Source organism: Phaethon aethereus, assembly GCF_964289735.1.
Source record: "Phaethon aethereus genome assembly, chromosome: 5".
Classification (NCBI taxonomy): domain Eukaryota; kingdom Metazoa; phylum Chordata; class Aves; order Phaethontiformes; family Phaethontidae; genus Phaethon; species Phaethon aethereus.
In genome coordinates this window covers 63,291,462-63,313,905 of record NC_138579.1, presented here as the reverse complement: position 1 = coordinate 63,313,905, position 22,444 = coordinate 63,291,462, and the positions used below count along the sequence as shown (strand labels likewise).

The following is a 22,444-nucleotide window of genomic DNA, read 5'->3' as shown; positions in this document are numbered from 1 at the left end:
AAATGTCATTATACCAATAAAACTGAAACCCTTTCTTCCACTACATCCTCTTTACATTGGTAGTTTCACAAAACATATACTGCCCTCTTTATATTCAAAGTGGACTTCCTGATGCACAAGTTCAAATCCCAGCTATCATCTATCATCTTAATTCTTCTGGGACAAATAAAGTATCATGTAACATACCATATGTGGATATTTCAGCAAAGCTCTTTAGAGTCATGTCCTGTCTACCCAGTGTGATCAATGGTTATTTTATTTTTGTGTACTTAGAATAATACATGGCAAACCTCCACCTGGGTGCACTACCTAAACAAAAACTAGACACTGAGGTTGGGTGTCAGTTCCCTATGTGACTCAGGCCATTTATATACTCTGGGGTATCTGAGACATCTGCAGAGGAATCTCAGGCACAGCATGTGATCTATGGGAGACTCATGGCAGCCTGCACCCATGCACGATAACCCAGAATGCAAATTGGCACTAGGCACGTACTTCAGCACCTGAAATGTCTCCTAAAGATCCGTGCAAACCTAATGTGTGATGTATCCCTATTCCCGCAGTGTGCTGGATGCCAAGTTACCTTTATTCTCACAGGACTGTATCAAGCAGTACTAGAGGAAAGTCATCTGCACTTTCATAATGCTTAAAAAATCAGATCCCATTCCAGGTTAGGCGCACAAAGAGGAGACCTATCTCTACACCTATCTATGACTTCCAGAATGCTGACATATGAAATACAAAACACTAACAATTAGAATTTAAAAAATCTGTTTAAAAATGTTTTTAGTAAAGATACCTCATCAGTTAAAGTAGGGATATTATTTAAAAAATACTGCCCAAACTAGAATAAATTAACTAGCCAGGATTTGGAGGATAGAAAGATTAAGATTTGAACCATTATTCAAAAGTAATACAAGCATGTAGATGATCAAAACTAACTTGAGTCATGAACTTTATTAAAAGCAGTGTGGGCCTTTATCAGGTTCATTGTGCTCAGCGCTGTGGAAACTCAGAAGCAGGTGCTACGCCTGCTCCGGTTATTACACTCAATAACTAAGTCTAGTCATTATTTGGTCATGTTTGTAGGTGAAAAAAAAAAAAAAAAGAGCTTTGTGTACAGCAGTCTTACTAACTTGAGGAAATCAGGTGAGTTTTTAAAAGATGCTTTTATCCTTGTGAATTATGGTGGGTATAATGATAATAAGGTGATGTGACTAATAATGAATTCAACCTTTATTGATAAAAGGTTGAAACTACTAGTGCTTTCAATATCTTCTGCATATTTTATATAAAACCTATATTAGAAACATTTCCCAGAATGTTTGGTGATGAAAAACAAACAGGTCATGGACAGAATCGTGCTCCGTGTGTTAGTTGTAATACAAATGTGTAAAACTCAGAGCATAGAGCCAAGACATGCAAAGGCTGTCCTGCAAACCCACAATATTCACAATATTCTCCCAAGCCTCAGTTTGTGACTTTAATTCCTGCAAATTGCCCAGTAATTTCATAGAAGAATTAATTTTCTTCAGCTTTTGCAGAAGGGGAGGAACTCCCACTCCTCAGCCGGTGAAGCTGAATTCATCAAGATTTGTTTTACTGGGGAATAAAAAATTTTCAAAGGCAATGTCCAGGACAACAAAAATAGCATCTGCTATTTTTTAAGCACAGCAACAGTCTAGAGTGGCATCCTTTAGTCTATACATCCTTTGACTTCATTATCCGTTGCTAGTTTTTCCTAGTTACCTTCCAATATATTGGCAAATGTCTTTGAAAACTCCAAGGCTCCCATTAATATTCAATGAGTCTACAAAGTTTGTGTAAATGATTTCTAAATACAAACCCCTGTGAACACCAAATATCGTTGTTAAGGCTCCTTTTTATTTGTGTTTCCACATTTATTGCCAAAATCTCATTTGTAAAATTGGGGCTAAATGAGTGTTTCACTGACAGCAGAGCAATGTCTCTTTTTGCTGAACAGTGTCAACACTAGGAAGGCACTCAGTGGTATGATCAATAAAGCAATATAGCTTTTTTCATACTGGAGATTATTTATTTAAAGTCTTGAAGCATAAAACACTGCCTCCAGTCCTGGTGAATGGTATCTCATTCAGTTATTTTACATCAGGGACAAGACTTAACAAAACACTGTACCATCAAGATGATTCACACGTTCTAATGTGAACACCACAAAACACAGCGCCGTAGTACCAGCCTCAATTCTCACTAGCAGAGTAATCATCTCAGGTCTCCTTTCCTCACACTTCGAAACTCCATTACTGGTTGTCAGACTGTATTTCTCCAAATAAATATGTATCTTGAATTTAACAACTTTTAGAGATACTTTCTAGCCAGTACTGTTATGTAGTGATAAGGGGCCATCCATGAAGCCTTCTCTCAAAGCCCTCCAGCTCTCATTAAATAAGTATTTTGAAAACGTTTAACCCCAATAGTCGTGAACTTAAGTGTTTTCTGAATTTCTATAGCCCACGAACACAGCATAAGCTACAGTGAAATAAAAGTTTGCTTGTGGTTTTCTTTTCCCCCCTACTTTTTTGTGGCTTTCACTTTAGCCTTTGAAATATTGGGAAAGTCAAGCTATGTTCGCGTTGGTCTGCCAGAGCTGTTGAATTGGAATTTTCTTACTCTCTAACTGAAAAAAATGTGCAATACATCGGGTAGACCCAGTCCTTGTTTGTTACTCCTAACTGGAGTATGACCTAAAGTGGGATTAAGACAAAGAAAGCAGCAGGTTACTAACATCTGGTTAGGAACTTTTGTCCTCTCTCTCACCAGGTTTCACTCCCAACATACCTAAACCAAGCCTATTATTTGAACCCTTGCAGGACAAAGCACTAGGCAAGAACTTATACTTTTTGGGAGGGGAGGAGCAGGACATACTCCTTTTAGGCGGAGAAAGGAAAAAAATCTCCTTCTTTGCACATGGTATTGGTCGTGGCGTTACAGACATCTATCGCATACAGGCACAAGCGCGCCTGGGAATACCTGACTCATGGCGGCCAGCTACTCCTACCTCCCTCGCACAGGGGAGCGCTGAGGCGAGCCGCCCGCCCCCCTGCCGCCCGGCAGGGCGTGAGGCGGAACCCGGGCCCGGGCTGCCGCTAAGTCGCCCAGCCACGGCGAGGGCACCTCTGCCCCGCAGCAGGTCTCCGCCGGCGAGGGCCCGGGGGGAGCCGCAGGCGGAGGCTGGAAGGGGCCCGCGCCCGTCTGAGGGGCCGCAGCCGGAGCTGGGAGCCGGGCGGCCGGAGGCGCCTGCCACCGCCCTCACGTCAGCTGAGCCCAGCTCCCCGCCAACGGCCGCAGCCGGCACCGCCCAGCGGCGCGCGGAGCGCGAGACCCCGCCTGCCAGCGGCGGGGAAGCGGAAGCGGGCGGTGCGCGGCGCCGGAAATCTCGCTGCCTTTCCGGTGCGGGCGGCGTGCTCGGTCCGGCCGCGGGAGTCTCCGCCGCCATGAGCGTCCCGGCTTTTATCGACATCACGGAAGAGGATCAGGTGCTGCGGCCGGGGCTCGGCGGGGAGCGGGTCGGGCGGGTGCCGGCGGCAGGGCGAGGGAGCTGGGCTCCGGCCCGCGGGGGCCGAACGCGGGGCGGGGAAGCAGGGCAGGGCCGGGCCGGGCTGCTGCGGCCTGTGCGGCGGGACCGGCGGAGCGGGGCCCCGGCGCCGGGCCTGTCAGGCCCGCCCCGTTGACGGGGGCGCGCGTACCTGTCCTGCCGAAGGCTGCCGTGCTCGCCGCCGGCCCGCGTGGCTGCCCGAAAACTTGTGCGCGGCAATTCCGAGAGAGACTTAACAGGCGGATTAAAAAACTGTAAACTGAAAGCTACGTCTGTGTTTGCCATTTCCTCTTCGAAGTGCTTCACCCCCCTAATACTTTGTTTCCATCTCTCCCCAGCAGTACTTTGTTTGAGGAGAGGAAAACTTAGTTTGGGTACAGGCCAGCGTACTACTCCTGCGTCTTGGTTTTGCAGGATTCCCAATACTACGGGCATGGGAACTGTGAATTTTGTCTTTGAGTTACTTCTTTGGTTTGTCTTTGAATTTTAGAATCACAGAATCATTAAGGTTGGAAAAGACCTTTAAGATCATCAAGTCCAACCGTCAACCCACCACCACCACACTCACTAAACCATGTCCTGAAGTGCCATGTCTAGGTGTGTTTTTTGAACACCTCCAGTGATGGTGAAGGGTTTGTTGTTCCCATTCAAGTGGTGTATATATACACACAGTTGGTAATCTACAAGAAGTGGCTATACAACTACTGTCCTTCAGTCCAGTTTTCACTTGCCTTTACATGTCTAGTAAATCCCCGTCAAGTAGTTAGCCTGAAACATCTTCAGTACAGTGAAGGGCCCTAGAGCATTTCGCTGTGACTTATGGTACCATAATGATTTGACACTGAACTTGGTGTAAATGACACCTGGTGTCACAGTAGCATCCCAGTCAGAGTTCCCCTGTGCCAAAAGTTGTATGTATGGCTTCATACAGAATGTCTCTGAAGGCTTGTGGTTCTGTTGCTGAAACCCTGGATTGTAAGGTTAATGCATATGCCTGTCACTGGGGGAAGTGTTTTCTGAGCGTAGGCTTAAATCCTGCCAAGGTAAGGCAGGTCATAGGATTATGTTGGGAACTGTCTTTAACTTGTTTGAAGACTGTAAGTTCTGCCTTCTCTAAGGTGCTTTCATTTGTACCCTTTTCTGGTGAAGACGCAACTAAATGGTTTTATTGTTTTCTGAAGTTTTCAAAGGGAATAAAAGGTAATGAAAATTCATACGAAGAAAGCATCTTCATCACAAAAACTTACTAGGCCTGCTGTCCTCTGACAGTGGTTGTAAGTGACGTGTTCCTATGGCGAGGAAGCTCAACAGCTGTGTGATCTATTCCGTTACTGGCAAACCAGCCACAGCATGTGCTCTAAGTCTGTGTTGGCGTTGTACCTTAAAGTGGAAGAGAGGGAGTCTTGTAGGAGACAGGCTGGGAGGGAGAAGTGAGAGCTACTCTGAGTAAGCGGTGGGGGCAGAGGAGTGGTTGCACAACAAAAATCTTTAAGAAATTTCATTACTTTGACTTTGCTGTTCACAAAACTACTGTTCTGTTTTGTATGTGTTTGTCTGGACTTTTTTTAAGGCTGCAGAACTTCGAGCTTACCTGAAATCCAAAGGAGCAGAAATCTCTGAAGAAAACGCTGAAGGTGGACTTCACATGGACTTGGCACAGATTATTGAAGTCTGTGATGTGTGCCTGAAAGAGGATGACAAAGGTTTGCATCTTTAAGTCTTGTTGGTTTTGCTAAACATATCACCATCAATGCTTTCCAACAGTAACAGCTGGCAGCATTTGGAGGTATGTTGCATGGCTTGCGTGTTAATGCATGCATCTTTATAAAACTGGAAGTGCTTACATCCATCACCACCATGTAAAATTTGCATGTACTCTACCCCTTCCTTCTCCAAACATCCAGCGCCCTTTGAAGAAGTCAGAAATTAAGGTAGACTGTACTTGTTGCGAGGGCATAGCGAGTTGTATATAAAAAAGTTTTCCCTTGGAAAAAAAAAAGATAAAAATAAGACTTACTGTCAGTTAATGGCTGTGATGCTTCAGATCAACAAAAAATAAGGTAACAAAAATTAAAACTAGACATCTGTGAGTAAGCATTTTAAGGCCTGAACATTAATTGATTAATATTGTCTGAAAACACTAGGATTTTCAGGAGTCAGTAACTCTTTTTGAGTTAGGACTGTGGCTCCTTAGAAACTGCACATTTTAATGACACTGATAATGTGGCGGTCACCTTAAATGATCTTTCTGTGCCTCCTGTGCTCTGTACACAGAGTATTTTGTATACAAATTCCATTTAGAACTTTTACGTGTAAAAAATCAGTTGCTAATGTGAGTAGTGTGTGGTGTTTGAATGAATGCATGATTCATCTAAGAAGGAGTACTTAAGATTATTTTTAATTTGCCTTTTACCGGAGGCAAATGAGTATGAAACACTGAAGGAGCTTATTGCTCTGCTGTTTGATGTGCAGGTGTCATTTCGGCAAATAAATAAATAATATTTTCCATAGGTAATGAATTTTCTTATCCTTTGCGTAACTGATACTTGGGCAGACTCTGAAAAGAAAACAGAAAACCTGTCTAGTCCTGTTTGAAAAGGATGTAATACCGTGCTTAAAACGAGCTGGGGACACTTTTGAATATACTTTGGGTTTATGGGCATTTTCCCTGTGGTCTGGGTTTCCTTGTGCTCCTGGTGAAATGTTGTACTGTAGTTGAGCGCTAGGTGTTGGTGTTCTCACTGTACAGCTGTGGGGCAGTTTTCTGGATGTGCAGGAGGAAGCCACTGTTTTTTTAAGACCAAAACCTGAAGTTGCTCTGACTTCTCTTGTGTGTGAACAGAGAACTAAGTGCAAGTGTGATACCAAATTCTGTTTTCACCCTAGAGTGGTAATTCTTGCTTTACATGGAGATGTGTTGGTGAAAGACCACATAAGCCAAATCCTTCGTATATTTTGATGAATATCCAGATTGGTTATCTTGGCATTTTCTTTCTCTTATGGTTCTTGCCGATGCAAGATAACAATTTGTAGCAGAAGTAACTCTCCAGCACTAAATAGCTAGTGATGATTGCTGCTTGCATTTTAAAACAGCTGCATGTTTTGTTTTGTGCAGATGTTGAGAGCGTAATGAACAGCGTAGTCTCTTTGCTTCTTATCCTGGAACCTGACAAACAAGAGGCACTGATTGAAAGCTTGTGTGAGAAGTTAGTAAAATTTCGGGAAGGAGAGCGCCCATCACTTAGATTACAGCTGTAAGTATTGTACAGAGGAAAGTGAGACAATGGTATCTTGCCATGTCTTTAAATCAAAAAGTGGAGTGTCTGTCAAGATATGTCTGTCTGTTGCAGGAAGCACTCTTTTTTTAACCTACTTCTTCCCTATCATAAAATAGAAGTACCGGTATACATTCTTTGCTTGGGTATTACAAAATTAAAACTAAAATTAATAGAGTTTTCAGCTTATCTGCTGACAACTTACGAAATGGAAGCCATTACAATTCATCACAGATGTAAAGTGCTTTTTGTGTACTAACACGCATCTTAATAGAAACATTTATGTGCACTCTGGTAAAGTTTTTTGAAACCTCTTTAACCCAGTTTTTCATTGTTTGTGGTTTAGACTGAGCAATCTCTTCCATGGTATGGATAAGAACACTCCTGTGAGATACACAGTGTACTGCAGCCTTCTTAAAGTGGCCTCGTCATGTGGTGCCATCCAGTACATTCCAACTGAACTAGATCAGGTAATTAATGTGGTGCTTCAAGTTATGGCCTTTGTATTAGCCATGTTGCATCTCACTAAATTAGTCAGAGTTGATACAGACTGTCTCTCCCTGTTATAAATTGCCAGAGCCTAGTGAAATAAGAAATGCAGAATACAGAATTTCTGATCTTTTCAAGGTCTGTCTGCAGAATCCAAACCAAGCTGACATTTATTTTCCATTTCTGATGCTGAACAGAGTTTGATATGTCTGTTTTGATTCCTGTCATAATAATGAAAGTGAGAAGCTTTGATCAGGAGTGAGGCATCAAGTTCGTGTCCCTTGCTCTGGAATTGGAGTGTATTGGAATCACCCTTATTTAGGAAGTAAGTTGGAGATCACAGACTTTTGGCTTCTCATGAGAAAACTTCTGGGTTCTGCATGGGGAGCCTGAGAGTCAGAGGACCCAAAGGAGCAATCTCTGTGCAAGACCTTTTCAATCCTTTTCTCCTTGAGAGAAAATGACATATATTTTCAGTTTTATTATAGTCTTTTTCCCCAGTGCTTCTTTTTCACTTGTGTTCTATCTAGGTCCGAAAATGGATTTCTGACTGGAATCTAGGCACCGAGAAGAAGCATACTCTTCTGAGACTGCTGTATGATGTCCTAGTAGACTGCAAAAAAAGGTATGACAGACAAGTAATAGCTACTAGATAACTGTATTTTAAGTTGATGTATTGTAAGTCATCTGTAGGGAAAGTATTTCTCACAGCACTTTTAAAATAAATCTGTACTGATAATTCAATCCAAATATACATGGGGTTTTTTCTTTTTATGTTTTTAAACACTCTTAGATTAAACTAGTGTTTCCAAGAATATTAAGGTTAGTAGTGAATTAGCTGCAAACCACAGACTCCCAAAATAAAACTGTTCCTTTCTGTAAGTATTAATCTTTGAGCATTGTAGCATTATGCCAAGTTTGTTATTTAATTGCACTTTCGACATTTTAGTGCATGGTAGTGCTATCTCTTACTTAATGATGTTGGGGGGCTTATCAATCACAGTTAACAGAATCAGTCTTTTTATGTAAACATTACCTTTAGGACAGAGCTTTCCACTAGTCACGGAAATTAATGTCCACAGAATACCTGCTTGGCCATTTTAAATTATTATCCTGGATCATAAGAAGCATTTTTGATCTAACGAACTTGGCAGACGAGTGTCTTCTGGCATGTAAAGTAATCCTATGTGTATCATGCCTGTAAATCAATGTAAGTCTTAACTGAGAGCTGCCATCAATTTATCTTACAGATGTGATACAGTGTATTGACTGCATTGGCCAGGGCTATAGAGGTGGGCCGGGATCCAGAAGTAGTTTCAGCACATAGTTCCACAAGTTTCAACCTATCTAAACTGTCCCTGCTGTAGTTTGGGATGTGTGTGTGTTGCTTCCCCCCCGCCTTTCCCTTCCACTCTTTTCTGAGTCAGTTTTATAAGTTTTTTTAATTTTCATAGTGAGGCAGCCTCAGGACCTCTACAGTGCTGACTTACGCTGGTAGCAGAACTGCAGTTGCATTTCCTACATTTGCATAACCTTGTATTGCTGCAGAAGGAAACAATTTTGTCCTGTACCCTCCATTCCTGTCCTGTCCCCTCCAGCTACCAGTGCCTGGGTGTGTGTGTGCTGGTGTCAGCATTTGTGCAGCTGCACCGTGGATTGGACTGAGGAGGTGGCCTTGCCAGGCCAAAAAAAAAAAGAAAAAAAAGGCAAGTGTGGAGCTGTCAGAGGAGGAGGAGAGATTCTTCTTCTGGCAGGAGAGTTAGTGTATTCTCGCCTGGTGAGATTGTAGTCTGGAAATCCTGTGTCAGCATAGCAGGATCATTTTTAACTAACCTCAATTTAGGGATGATTAATCCTCATGGAGTAGTTACACTGTGAGCTACAACATGATTGGGAATTCCTATTCCTGTTACTAAGATTAAAATGCTTTTTCATTGATAGTACTGCATGACAGATTTCCAGTGGTCAAAATAATGTCAGAATCATTCATCAGGGATCTTATACGTGGCTTAGTGCTTACTTTGTTTCAGAAATATTACACTGATACTCTGTAATGCTCTTACTCTTTTAAACACTTCTCGTCCTATTGATTTATTGAGAGGTTTTAACTAGCTTAATTCGCATACTTAATAGCTAACTATTTTTAGTTAGTCTTGTTATCAAATCTGTGGATTAAACTTCAAATTTTTGTTTCCAGTGCTACCTGTAACCTTGCTACCAAATGTTTTTTGCATACTAATAATAGGTGATATTTTTAAGTCAGGCATTAAAAACTTTCACAAACCCTGTAATGTATTACTCCCACACTCAGTGTCCTTACCATCTGTTGCGGCAAGCTTTGCACTGAATGGAGCAATTTTTCAGAGCACTTAGACTTCTCTCCAGAAAAGAAAACAAGAATTGACCCAAGCACCTTTGACCTGGCTCGCTCTCCTGGATCAGTGGGCAGTATTTGCAACAGTATGGGAAACTCACAGCAGCATTCCAGCTTTAGCACTCAGGAATGTTGCTCTATTGAGCACTATGGGAAGATAAGTGGGAACTGAGAAATAAGTAATAAAAATCATACCTCAGTTACCATGTTGATTTATAATCAGGGGAAGAGAATACATCGTTGAAAACAATTGAGTTTAATTTTTCATGGTTCATTTTATGTTTTAACTTCACTCAGTGTGGCAGAAGAGGTAGTTTTCCATAGCCAATAGACTCTTCCCCAATGGATAACTTGGTAGTGAGCAGATTGGTAGCTCATGAAAAGTAGATCATGCAGATGTTCTGTGTGGTGCTCCTTTTCCTGCAGTTGTAAGTGAAAGCTTCTTTTAGCAAATCTTTTCCAGTCACTTTCTGGTTGAAGTTTCTTCTTTATGATGATTAAAATCATCGTGATGTCTTCAAAAAGGGATTTTTATCTTTCCCATGATCAACTGAAGAAAAAATGGTGGCGGTGGCTGGAAAACAGACGGCTACTGGGGCTTGTTTCTGAGATCTGTATTTGGTAGCTGAACTTTGCAAGAGATGAGTTATTTTCTCTGCTGCTCATGCTCCTTGCCATAAAGGTTCTGCAGTAGAGTTTTGTGCCTCAGCTGCTTTAGTCTTCAGCATTTTCCTAGCTCTGTTGGTATGAAACTGCAAGGTAACACAACCTGTTTTCTTTTCTAGTTCTAGATGGAGTTTTACAGGCATGTATGGCTTGCATGCAGCCAGAGTTGAGTTCTGTGAGGCCCTGAATATCATGCCAGGCGCCAGCCTGATACAGCTTACAGCTGGTCTCTGCCATTGACCTGGCAGGATTCAGACTGGGATTAGCTCTGCCTGGGTTTACATTCAAAGAGGTCCGGCAAGTCTGGTTATTAATACCTGTAGCAAAAAGCATGTCAGGCACCTGCAAAATAATTGTTTCATTTAATTTTAATTCCATTTAATATCATGTAATGTAGAGGGACTTGATTCCAGCATCTAAGTCTCTGAATACTCTATATTTTTTTTCTTCCTTTTATCTACCATCACTCTTCAATTCTCACTGGCTTTTTGTCAAGTTATGCATCTAGACTGGCATGTGGAGCCAAAAGTACTTGTGCAAGGTGTCTTGCTAGAAAAAATGTTCACATTTGCATCTTAGGTGAGATACACATTTAGCAATGAGCTTTGGTAAAATAATGATCTGTATTACTGCTTTAAACATCCTAATTTACGGTAGTAATCTGATACTGAATAGAATGAATAAGATTAAAAGGCCTGCCGTATTTGCTGAGGCTCACAAGAATTTACCATGATTATCTTCCCATGATATCTTAATATTTGTACTGCACTTCTGTGAGATCTGGTAAATTCTCTAGGAGCAGAAAGCCTCACCCTATACAGAAGTTGTCAAATAGTAATATTGTAAGATTTAAAATAAATACCCATATAAAGATAGTGTCACTGTACTATAAAAGCCATTCAGACCTGTGCTGGCCATATGGATTAAGCCCATATCACAGCAGAATCTGTACTGGTGGAGTTGTGTTGGCATGTTCCTTCCCTGTGCAGTTTATGCCATTAATTTAAGCAATTAAAGCAATTTGAAACTTTATTCTTGCACAGTTTTTTCATTTAAGGAAAATTTTGTAGGTCTGTCAGACAACACGGGGAAATTTGCTGGAATTGAGTTACTTTGAAGGAAGAGCTTAGCTTTACGCTATTAACTCACTGTAGTCTGGAGAGTAGTATCCAGCCTTCCTCCTGTCCACTGAGAAAGTACCTCTTACTAAAGTAGTTGCCAGTCTGTGTATGTTCATGAGAGACTTCTGCAAAACACATGCTCTCATTGTTGAGTTTTGGTTGGGCTCTCATTGTCGAGGTTTGGTCGTATCTACAGCCATACCTTATCCTGTCCAAAGGAATTGGTAAGATGGCATCAGCAAAATCTATTCTCTGTGGAAGAACTGTCACTGCCTTCTATTTTAATAGTTAATGAGAATTCCATGAGAAATAGGAAATAGCTCATTGGTTTATATACACAGCATATTCAATGTGTATATCTTTTCCTGAAAATTATGTAAAAAACATCAGAAGTTGCTGGCCTCACTAGTGGTAAGAACTGTTATGTGAAAATAAATCAGAATCTGTTAAAGTGACCCAGTAACAGTCTCAGAGATGGTTTGCAGTAACATTGATAAGCTGTTAACAAAATAATCTGGGTAGACAAGGCCATAGGTTTACTGAATTTTCTTAGAATGACTTGTTTTTCTAAAAGCTGTCTGTCAAAGCAATGTTGGAAGCTGCTTGCTTCACAGCGGCCTAAGCCAATCTAATTGCTGGCTGCTTAACTTTGTCAGTAAAATGAGCAGCTCTCACTCTGAATACTTGGAGAGAGAATCTGTGAAAGAAGAAAAGGCAGCTTTTATCCAGTCATTTTCCTGACCATAAATATTCTTTAAGATATGCCATTTTACATTTGAAATAAACTTTGCAGTGCTACTTATTCTGCAATGATTAAATCCAGATGTGCACAAGAGGAGCATTCTAGTGAACCATATAAAGCTGTTCCTAGCTCAGAAAGCTTTTTCCATAACCAGCAGGTAATTTATCAATTTAAGAGAATGAAATGAAGGGTGAAGATAAACATTTTGTAGAACAAGAATTGAAAGAATACGTCTAGTTAATTTGTTCTCTCCACTAGAATTAAAATGGATCATCTACATCTTTTCAAGTGTAATTTAATTTGACCTATAACATCATAATGGAATTATTTAAATATTTGAGTGTCTTGTTTGGACCATTTTTTCAGCCATCCTGAGGTAACTTTATTTTTCTTCTATAGTGACACTGCAGCAAAAGTAATGGTGGAACTACTGGGAAGTTACACAGAGGACAATGCTTCCCAGGCTAGAGTTGATGCTCACAGGTAATACTGACTTCCTCGTTTCCTTAAAAGCAGCTTTTCTCAATTGCTAATTATGTCGATCCCTTTAGTATTAAGAGTTTTGAATGGCCTGGCAGGTAAGGGCCTTGCTACAGCTTCTTTTGTATAGCATGGCTGACTTCATCAGGAGTTTTATCTGTGCAGTCTAGGTGGGTTTGGTCGTTTCTGTTGCATGGCTGTATTTCTGGTCACTGCTGAGAGAGAGATAAGCCTTTGGTAAGGACATCTGTCACGTTGACTGTGCAATCAAAACTTAAATTGGTATCCTTTATTTCAAATTTTTTACTTCCTTATTTTTATTCTCTAACTTTGAGTGTTCCTTTCAACAGAAAGTGCTCTTTTCTATGAGCAAGTACTAAGGATGTGAACTGCACAGAAATAAACTTGTTGGACAAGCTGGGAGTAAACTGATTCTTAACAGCATATTTTCCCCACTGGCCAAAATGAGTAAAAGCTTGTATTTTGATATTCTGCCTATCATGATTCTTCTTAGGAATTAGATTTTTAATAAGTCATATAGTTCTGCTGGGTGTGTACAACCAACAGTTCTCAAGGGAGTTGTTTATACTTGAGCATGCAGGAAAATCAGGATGACTCATTTTGAAAATTAAAAGTGTCTGTGCATAAATGAAAACCTCAGTGACTGCCCTACAGCAATCTGAGGCCTTTTACATCTGAAAGAGCATGTCTACCTAGGGTTTACCCTGTTGCTGCATCTACGCAGAGCTTAGGTTCTTCTGGGTGTGTGTTACGTGGCAGGGTCGTGGTCTAGGCCATCAGAGCGAGTGTAGCAGTAAGTCTTCTAATGTGCCGCTGAACAAAAGCTTTCATCTAGAGTTCTAGAAACACTTTAGGTCTGTTTATAGTCTGGAGCTGCAACTGATAAATCATAGGCTTTGCAGTGTTTGGTATTGGGGTTTTCTCTGTTTTATGTCACGTATTAAAGTATAATTAATCTTCCTAAACAACTTAATTCTGTGAAATTTTAGGAGAACGGTAAAAATACCTCTAGGAATGAAGGCTGGGCTGGAAGTAAATGCATAGATGGAAACAGTAGGGTGCTCTGTAGTCTTACCACCTGGCAAATTTCATTTGTGATACTGGGCAAATTACTTAATGTTTTCTGTTCCTTGTTTTTTCCATCTGTAAAATGAAGATTAAAATTGGAATGTGACATGTCTTACATTTAAGAATAGTTGAAAACCCTTGGGTGTTTCCTAGAAAGCAAGGAACAACAAATTGAGTTGTACTTACTCATAAAAATGTGTATTACTGTAAAAATAAGCATTTTTCCTTCTCTAATTAGATGTATCGTACGAGCACTGAAGGATCCAAATACCTTTCTCTTTGATCATCTGCTTGCCTTAAAACCAGTCAAATTTTTGGAAGGAGAACTTATCCATGATGTAAGTAACTTTGTTTTTAGCAAGATCGTTTGATAATCTGTTGAGTGCCTTGTTTTATTAGTGTCTTTGGAAAGTCATTAGAATAGTTATCTATGTCAGTAATATTGAGCTGCAATGTACTGTTTCCTTTAATGCTTTTAGAATTAAAAAAACTAAAATATTACATCTGAAATGTTTCCCTTTAGAAGTTTCAGAAACTCAGAGTTACAAATCCTGCCCTCACATGAGTTCTGGTGCAAAACTGCCTTTCTAGTCTGAGAACAGGAAGTAAGCTCAGCACAGGTTGCCCTCAGCTATTGACAGAAGACAGAATTTTAGCTCTTAATGGTTTATTTTTCTGTTTAATACCAATAGTTTTTTTTAATATATATATGTATACCTGTCCAGTAGGCAGGGAGGGAAACATAGATAATATTTAAACTGTTCTTATATTTGTTTTCCATCTTCTAGCTTTTGACAATTTTCGTAAGTGCTAAGCTAGCATCCTATGTCAAGTTTTATCAGAACAACAAAGACTTCATTGACTCACTTGGTAAGTTTTCAGATCGTTATGTCTCTTGACTATTTATGTGGCTTAAGATACAGAAGCCGCAAAGTGCTTCACTTTGAACCCATATACTGAAGCCAAGGAAATTTAAATAGGAATTTTTAAGAATGGCTTGAGTTTGTAGACTCTAACCTCTACTAGATTGCAAGCGGACCACCTAGCTGTATTTTGCACTACTAGGACAAGCTGTTTTACGGGTTTGGAAGAGAATTGTGTGTTTCCCCACTTCTTAAACCTTTTGGGAGGAGAGTTTTAATGCATTGATACTATAGGCTAGGCCAGAGGTCACGACTTTACTGAGTAAGCCAGCAGCTTTTATAAATCTTGTACAATTTTTTTATGATCAGTAACTTTATAACAGCCAATACTTCTCCTAAACGTTAAGATAAAACATGCAAATAGTCTGCGTGTGTGTGTGTCTGCGTGTGCCGATGCATTAGACCTAGCAAGCTGTCCCAGTTAATTTGTTTCATCACATGAAGCAATGTGATGGAATGTTAATGTCAGCACCCTCTTTATTTACACACTGTGGAAAAAAGGAGTAGTAATTAACACTTTGACACTCCCCCGTTGATGTGTAATTGACTGTTTCAAAGGAGCACTGGTTCATAAGCTATTGCATGCATTAAAATTACATTTTTTATATTCCAGCTTTTTAGGACAGGGGTCAGTGACAATGCAGAAATTGCTCAATGATGCAGATTTTTTTATTACTGCATTAAGGTTTTGACATATTGGTAATGAATAAATGTTTCCATAAAACTCAGGTATTTTTTTTTATAACTTTGATTTTGAAATGACACTTGAACACTGGCTGAATGCATTTGAGGAAAGGTGTAGTTTTACTAAATCAGAGTTTAGTGCAGCCTTTTAACACATGTATTATTTTGTTTAATGGAGTGTAGTATAATTCTGAGAATAATTACCCTCAAAGCTTTAAAATGCTGGTACTTTGGGTATTAAAATGATGGAAATATCAACGTGATTTTTTTGTGGATAGAATTAGCAGCAAGTTTTTGGTAGTTTTATATATATATATATGAGAGCGCTATATATATAAAAAAAAAAATATATATAGGATCAGTGTAACTTTTGCCTTATTTCTTTGAATATTGGTTGTGTAGACATGTTTTTCTTTCTCAGGGGAAAGTGGTTTTTGTACTGTAATTATTTTTTTGTATTGAAATGACTTATCTGTTAGTTATTGGTCCACAGAAGTATTTGCTGAAAATGCTGTTATGCTTACATTTGAATAATTTTATGGAAGATTAATTACACATACACGTAGTATTAATTGTATAATACATGGTAGTCATGATTTCTTTTGCTTTGCCTCCCTCTGTGTTTACCTTTGTGAATACACAGCGTGTGCATTTTCAATATATCTAGGATTCACATAATCTTAGTAAAATCCTCAAATATCTGTGTAACTGTTTTGAAAGACAGCCATACTTCCAGTTACCTTAATTTCTCACCTGCTTTATGGTGTGCTTAGGAAAATCTGAATGTCTTTGAGCAGTGGCCAAGGTAGAGATTCTAGCATTTCGGTCTGCACTGCCTCAGGAATTTGGTCTGATTGTTTCAGCTATGCCTTTGGAAAAAAAGGGCAATTTGATATAGAAAACAATACAGTTATTAGATGAGGTATACAAAAATTCTTCAGAACACTCATGATCTGTTCCCCAAAATAAACAGATTTTAACTGTGCTTTAAAGATTATTTTCTTTAAATACTTTGCCAAGATACTGGGTTTTAAAGAGAGGGATATTAATAATAGGATTTCAGCAACAGGACAGCATCAGCTTTAGTTCTAACCTCTCCTGGATAAGGACCAATTAAAACGAGTCTATGAAAGCTGTGCAGGGAAGGCTCCTACAGGTGGCATCAGTTTGTTACAATTTGTTGTTTTATGTTAATAAAAACTGACAACTTAGGCCAGCAGTAGCATTATCTGTGTCAACTGAATCGCCCTAACATGTCCACATTTAATCTGGTATTATCAGCAGTCTTTTTTGGAAAGTTAATCAGCATCTCATTTGCATTTGTTAATTAGGGTTAATGTGTGCTAATTGATTTTTTGATGCTTGTAAAGTTCCATTAAACCCAGTTAGGTATAGTTGCTGGTGCTTCTCATTCGTATGAATTATGGTGATCACATTTTTGTTGAATCAGTGCCAAATAGGGAACCTGCATCATAATTACAGCTAATTAACACAACATGATGTCCTGCACTAATGTGCTTTCCTATTAGTGTATGGATGTTATAAATTCCAAACTTAAATATTTACTGAAGCAATGTGAACGTTTATAATGTCATTCCAAAACAAAATGATTGATACTCATTTTAAAGAAACTTCCATTGAATCTTAGTTGGTACCTCACAGAACTCTGTTAAGAAACGCCTTGATTCATCTGAATGTCTTAGCTTTGACCTAGACTTTTTTTCAGGAAAATGGTCTGATTTAGATGTGCAATCCCATGGCTCAGTTCCTTGTGCTGCCATTTATACAGTCATGTAAAAATGACTATAAATAACCTAACTTTTAATATCTCTTCCTCTATTCTTGAAGAGCCCTTTTTTGCCATGCTAGATGCTGTAAGCGTGCATTTGCGTCATGATGCTTTCTTGCTGTGGTATAGAGTTAATTTGGGTGCCAAAACACATTTTATGGCACAAAAAATGTTATGTTGCTAAACCATTACTGAGAGAGGTTTATTTTCAGGCAACTACATAACAATGGGCAGTGAGGCTGTAAGGAGGTTTTGACATCACCAGTCACGTATTTTCCATTTGTTGTTGCATTGCTGTTCTTCCAGATGATGCAACTGAAAAATTCACTTGCACTCTCATCACCTGAAATTCTGTTAAGGTGACGCTTTACTGTTTCAAATATCTGTGTGCTTCATTTTTGTAGGTATTTATTACCTTTTAATGACAATGACTGAGTCTTGATGAATTCACAACTAAACTAGCTATTCTAGCAAAACACAAGGAAGATGCAGGAATAAATATTTTACCTCAAAAAATATTGATAAGAACAGGTGGGGTATTTCCTTGATGTGAAATAAATTAAATTATTGGAAACGTATATAGTAAAAATGACATAACAAATTAATGACTTACTGAATTATAATTCATAGCCGTTAACTATCAACACTTTTACACAGGTTTGTTGCACGAACACAATATGGCAAAAATGAGGCTACTTACTTTCATGGGAATGGCTGTAGAGAATAAAGAAATATCATTTGACACAATGCAACAAGAACTTCAGATTGGAGCTGACGATGTAGAAGCATTTGTGATTGATGGTAAGAACTGCAGTACCATACTTTACACAATGCTACTGAACCATACTTTTTATAGTCTTCTAAGCCAGTTAAATATTCAGAAAAATATTTATTTTTAATTTCTGTGTTTGTTACAAGATATAGCTGTAAAACATGCTTAAAGACATACCTAACTGTTGTCTCTTAAACAGTGTTTTTCTTTTAAGTGATGGGAACTGTATTTCATGTAACTTTTTACAGGTCTAATAAATTGTTTGCAGGTTTAATTAGTCATCTGGTTTTGTTTGCTGTCATTAAAACAGGATGTGTTTGTAGGGGAGAGAAGTTCATAAAAACTGTACAGGATATTGCTTTAATAGATTGGCACCAAACAATAGGATTCATGCATGACCTTCATCTTGTTACATCATTTTGTTTTTCTGCCTACTAGACTGTTAAAACCACAGCGAAACAATATTAAGCGAACTACTGTGTGTTTATGTTTGTATTGATCTAATTTTGAACAGCTTTAATGCAGTTTAATACCTCTGCACTATCTTGGAAATATTGCTCAAAACAGCGTTGCTTTTTTGCAGCTGTAAAGACAAAGATGGTATACTGCAAAATAGATCAGACACAGAGGAAAGTAGTTGTCAGGTAAGACTTAATTCTTCATAGCATTTTGCAGAACTTGGTGTGTTCTAATTATTTCATTTACATTTGTAGAATATTTTAGCTAGAGGCAAGGTATTGTTCCTATCAGTTGCTGGTAGTTAAATAGTTGCTATTTATCATAATTTTATTAAAGCTCACACTGAATGTGATTAGCTTATTTAATGAAAGAGTCCTATTTTCCAGCACATTTCATTTAATGACCTAATAGTGACAAGAATACTAATGACTGTTGTTGCTTTAAATATTTGGGAAGGCTGCAGAATTCTGTAACTGGTAAAGTGCAGCCCTTTATATAGAGAAAATAAAAATTTTCCTATTCACATGTGAGAGTAAAGTAATGCTATAAAAGAATTATTAGGTGAGTATGACATCTAGTAATCATCTTTCAATTTTGTTTTACTTCTCTAGTCACAGCACACATCGGACTTTTGGAAAGCAGCAATGGCAGCAACTGTATGACACTCTAAACACCTGGAAACAAAATTTGAATCAAGTGAAAAACAGTCTCCTCAGTCTCTCAGATACCTAAATTTTTTTTTTTGACCTCTTAATGTCACTATAGATGAAATTTATTCAAAACTTCTGACAATTTGTTAATGTTTCCAAAATATATGCAATTGGTTTAAAGAAGCTAAATATTCTAAATTGCAACACAAAAAAGCAATAAAACTAACATGGGAAAATATCTTCTGTTGATTTTCGTACAGCATTAGCAACAAGAAACAGTAGCAATATTGGTTATGCTTCTTTTGTTCTTGTTTAAGTTTACAATATGAGGATCTATCTTTGCAAGAGGTGTGGGGAGGAAGGGAGGGAGATCAGAAAAATGATAGTGCAAGTAATTGTAAGGTAAGAGAAAATTTCCCTCATACCCTAAGGGAGGAAAAATGTGAACCAGTTAGAAGTGAAGCTTTATGAAGCAAGATCTGCTGCCTTATGTCTGTAAATCATACCTGACGCTTTAGTGTTGAAAGAGACCTTATTGATACGGAATCAACTGCAACAGATAACATTTAAATAATTTGGCAGTAAAGGTAAGCAGAAGACTTTCCTGTTCTGCTGCTGCTTAGAACTGCTGTAAGTTGTTGGAAATGTTTGTAGAAACTATTGTATTAGGAAACAGTTGCAGCTGATTTTGCTTGAAAACTGAATGAGCCGTCTGAGAAACCAAAAATTGGAAACTTCAATTTCAAAAATTCAGAAATTTCAAAACTTCTAAGTTAGGAGCAGGAGAAGGGTACTCCTTAATATTCATTAAGTCAAATGAAATGATTACTTAAGACATTAACTTGTGAACTGTTTTAACTTCAGGCAAAACCTGTAACAACTTATATTTGATTGCAGAAACAGAGAACTAATGTTATTAGTAGGGTTTGTACCCATTTTTGAACATAAACAGTCTATACGCTGTATTAAACATGAAAGCACAGTGCATATATACCATATTCTATAGGAATACCTCTACAAATCTGGTTTATGCAAGCGATTTGTCTGTGCCTAAAAGGCATGTTTTTTATCTCTTGCCACTGATCTTCACTGTCCGCCTTCATATTTTCGTTTTCTTCCTGAATGAAGTCTCTCGAAATTTAGGAATTTCTCAATTTCTTCTATTTGTTTTTGTATAATGGAGTTACGAATAGAACAGCTGTCCTCATCTCTGAGTGTGCTTTCACCACTTGCTGGAGTTACAGTCATGGGAGAAGACTTCTGGTCGTGCTGTAAAGCAGTAAATCCTTCTTTCACCTGACAGAATACAAACTTAGCAGTTAATAATCCAGTGAAATTCAGTTACAAAGGTTCAAATTGTTGGGATTTTGCTGAGCATTAAGCAAGCAAGCGAATGTGAACAGGAAGGTAAGTCAATTGGAAAAAATACATTGAATTTGAAGTGCTTCAGCTTTAATTTAGAAAACTTGATAATGACATACACTTTTATAAACTAAATATAAGACTTAATACAGAAGAGTATGATTAAAAAAAAAATCCTTGTAGTAGAATGCAGATTAGCTAAATAAATAGTTTAATTAAACAGTTTAATGTTGCAATTGACATTTCTATTGCTATGCAAGCATTTGATTAACAAAACCCAAAATCATGAGGTTTATAGTGTTAACTCCCTCTCTGCTTTGCTTTATAGATTAGAAAGCAGAACCATTAACTAGCACAAAGGTCTGTAAGATGTTTTTTTACACTGAAGATCTTTTTGGTTTTTGAATAGTTTTAATTACTATTTGATAGATACTTCCTATCTAACCGAATCAAACACATCTGGCAACACAGGAGGGAAACATTTTTTTTGCTTGAATGATGAGTTCTCCACTCATAATCTGACGTGGGGCTCTCAGGGAGGCCAGCGTGCAGTACCAGCCACCTGCCTGAGCACAGGTGCCCAACAAAGCCAGATTACATAGAGCTGGTGTGGCAGTGGTTCTTGGGATCTCAACTTCAATGAGGAAGTAACTTCTTCATTTGAGCAATGAAACTTGCAATCTGTTAATTCCAGTGGCCATTTACAGATACTCTTCCATGCTCTCTCCCAAGGCCTCAGAAAGAAACATCATACTTCATTGCAAGCCACTAGTCAAAATCTCTGTGGAATAGCACATGGGGCTGCATCTGTCCTGTACTAATAATCCAAGAGACAAACCTTTCATTTAGGTTGCCCAAATGTGGAAGTAAAATTTTCCAGTGAAATAGAGCCATGCCATGTTACTTGAATTTAACTGAAGACAAGTGTTTAGACCTCTTTGGAGATGTAATTGCAGTTAGGTAATTATATATATATCTCACTTGAATACAGTTCTGTGACAGTGGGCTTAGAACGAGAGCTTTAAAAAAAAAAAATCCATCAAACTGAAAGACCACAGCATTTTCACAATAAAATACAAGTAAAATGTATTTTACTACCAGCACTGAGTAATATGGCAATCTATGGGGGACATACGCATAAAAAAGGACTTGTGCTTAAATGGAGCTGAGGATGCTGATTCATCCTTACCTTGGTACTTGGGCATGTACAGACTAATGTTTAAAACATATTTTTACTAGAATTTTAAGTGCACCTGCAGGATTTCTTTTTTATCACTTTTTGGAGTACTGTACTTTGTTTGAATGTGATTACCCAAATTGTAGAAGGTATAAGTCTGTTCTAGTGATAGTCATACAAGTTAGTCAAAACAAATGAACTGGGCAGCAAAAAAGACTGCTGAGCCTATTTCTAGTCTCCCAACAGCTTTTTAATAGCAGTCATAAAAATGACAAATTTAAGGACGGAAGGTATTAGAATGACACCAACACAGAAGGGAGGGAGTGGTCTGCAATATCCCAGGTTGATTTCATAGATTAAGTATTTGGAAAATAATCTAAGGTCAAACCAGCAAGGCGCTCTCTTCTTGTACATCTCAGCTCTTACTTAGCCAGCACATAAGAAGCTTTAGTTTGGAGGCGACAAAATAGATATAGCCACAATCAGACAATGAAATACAGCTTTGTGTTAGCTGTAGATTAGGTATTTCAGTTCACTGAATTCCTGGCTCTACTTCAGTGAGAAATAACACAGTAAATACCACTGCTGTGTTCGATGAAAAATCCACCTTGCTATCATTCCCAAGTAGTCATGTTGGGAAAGCTGAGTAATTTGGAACATCAGTCTTTACTTCTGAATTTCAGAGAAGGTGAATGCTAATGGCATGGAGAGTTAATTAAGTCTGCTGAAGCTGGCCAAATTTGTCACTTGAAAACACTACACACCCTGACCTCAAACATCATCCAAAGGTGACAGCCATAACTACCTGAGAAATACCT

General features: G+C 38.6%; 2 protein-coding genes across 3 annotated transcripts in view; one reads left to right on the top strand and one right to left on the bottom strand.

The window, feature by feature from the left end:
• Positions 1–3,473: 3,473 nt before the first annotated feature.
• EIF3M (eukaryotic translation initiation factor 3 subunit M) lies at positions 3,474–19,169 on the top strand (the record flags this gene model as incomplete). 2 transcript variants are annotated; one of them, XM_082000404.1, is made up of 11 exons in its annotated part: positions 3,474–3,515; positions 5,145–5,277; positions 6,690–6,828; positions 7,196–7,319; positions 7,869–7,963; positions 12,641–12,724; positions 14,049–14,148; positions 14,599–14,680; positions 17,864–18,007; positions 18,562–18,622; positions 19,049–19,169. In XM_082000404.1, the coding sequence occupies 11 exons, from the start codon at positions 3,474–3,476 to the stop codon at positions 19,167–19,169; spliced, it is 1,125 nt and encodes a 374-aa protein (XP_081856530.1). The 2 variants fall into 2 exon arrangements, with proteins under 2 accessions (XP_081856530.1, XP_081856531.1); XM_082000405.1 differs by lacking the exons at positions 5,145–5,277; positions 6,690–6,828; positions 7,196–7,319.
• A 1,004-nt stretch (positions 19,170–20,173) lies between these two features.
• Positions 20,174–22,444, bottom strand: part of CCDC73 (coiled-coil domain containing 73) — a gene marked incomplete at both ends in the record, with an annotated part of 57,072 nt that continues 54,801 nt past the window's right edge. Inside the window, one exon of the mRNA XM_082000191.1 lies at positions 20,174–20,383. Within this exon, the coding sequence (XP_081856317.1) occupies positions 20,174–20,383 (210 nt within the window). The remainder of the gene's footprint in view (positions 20,384–22,444) is intronic.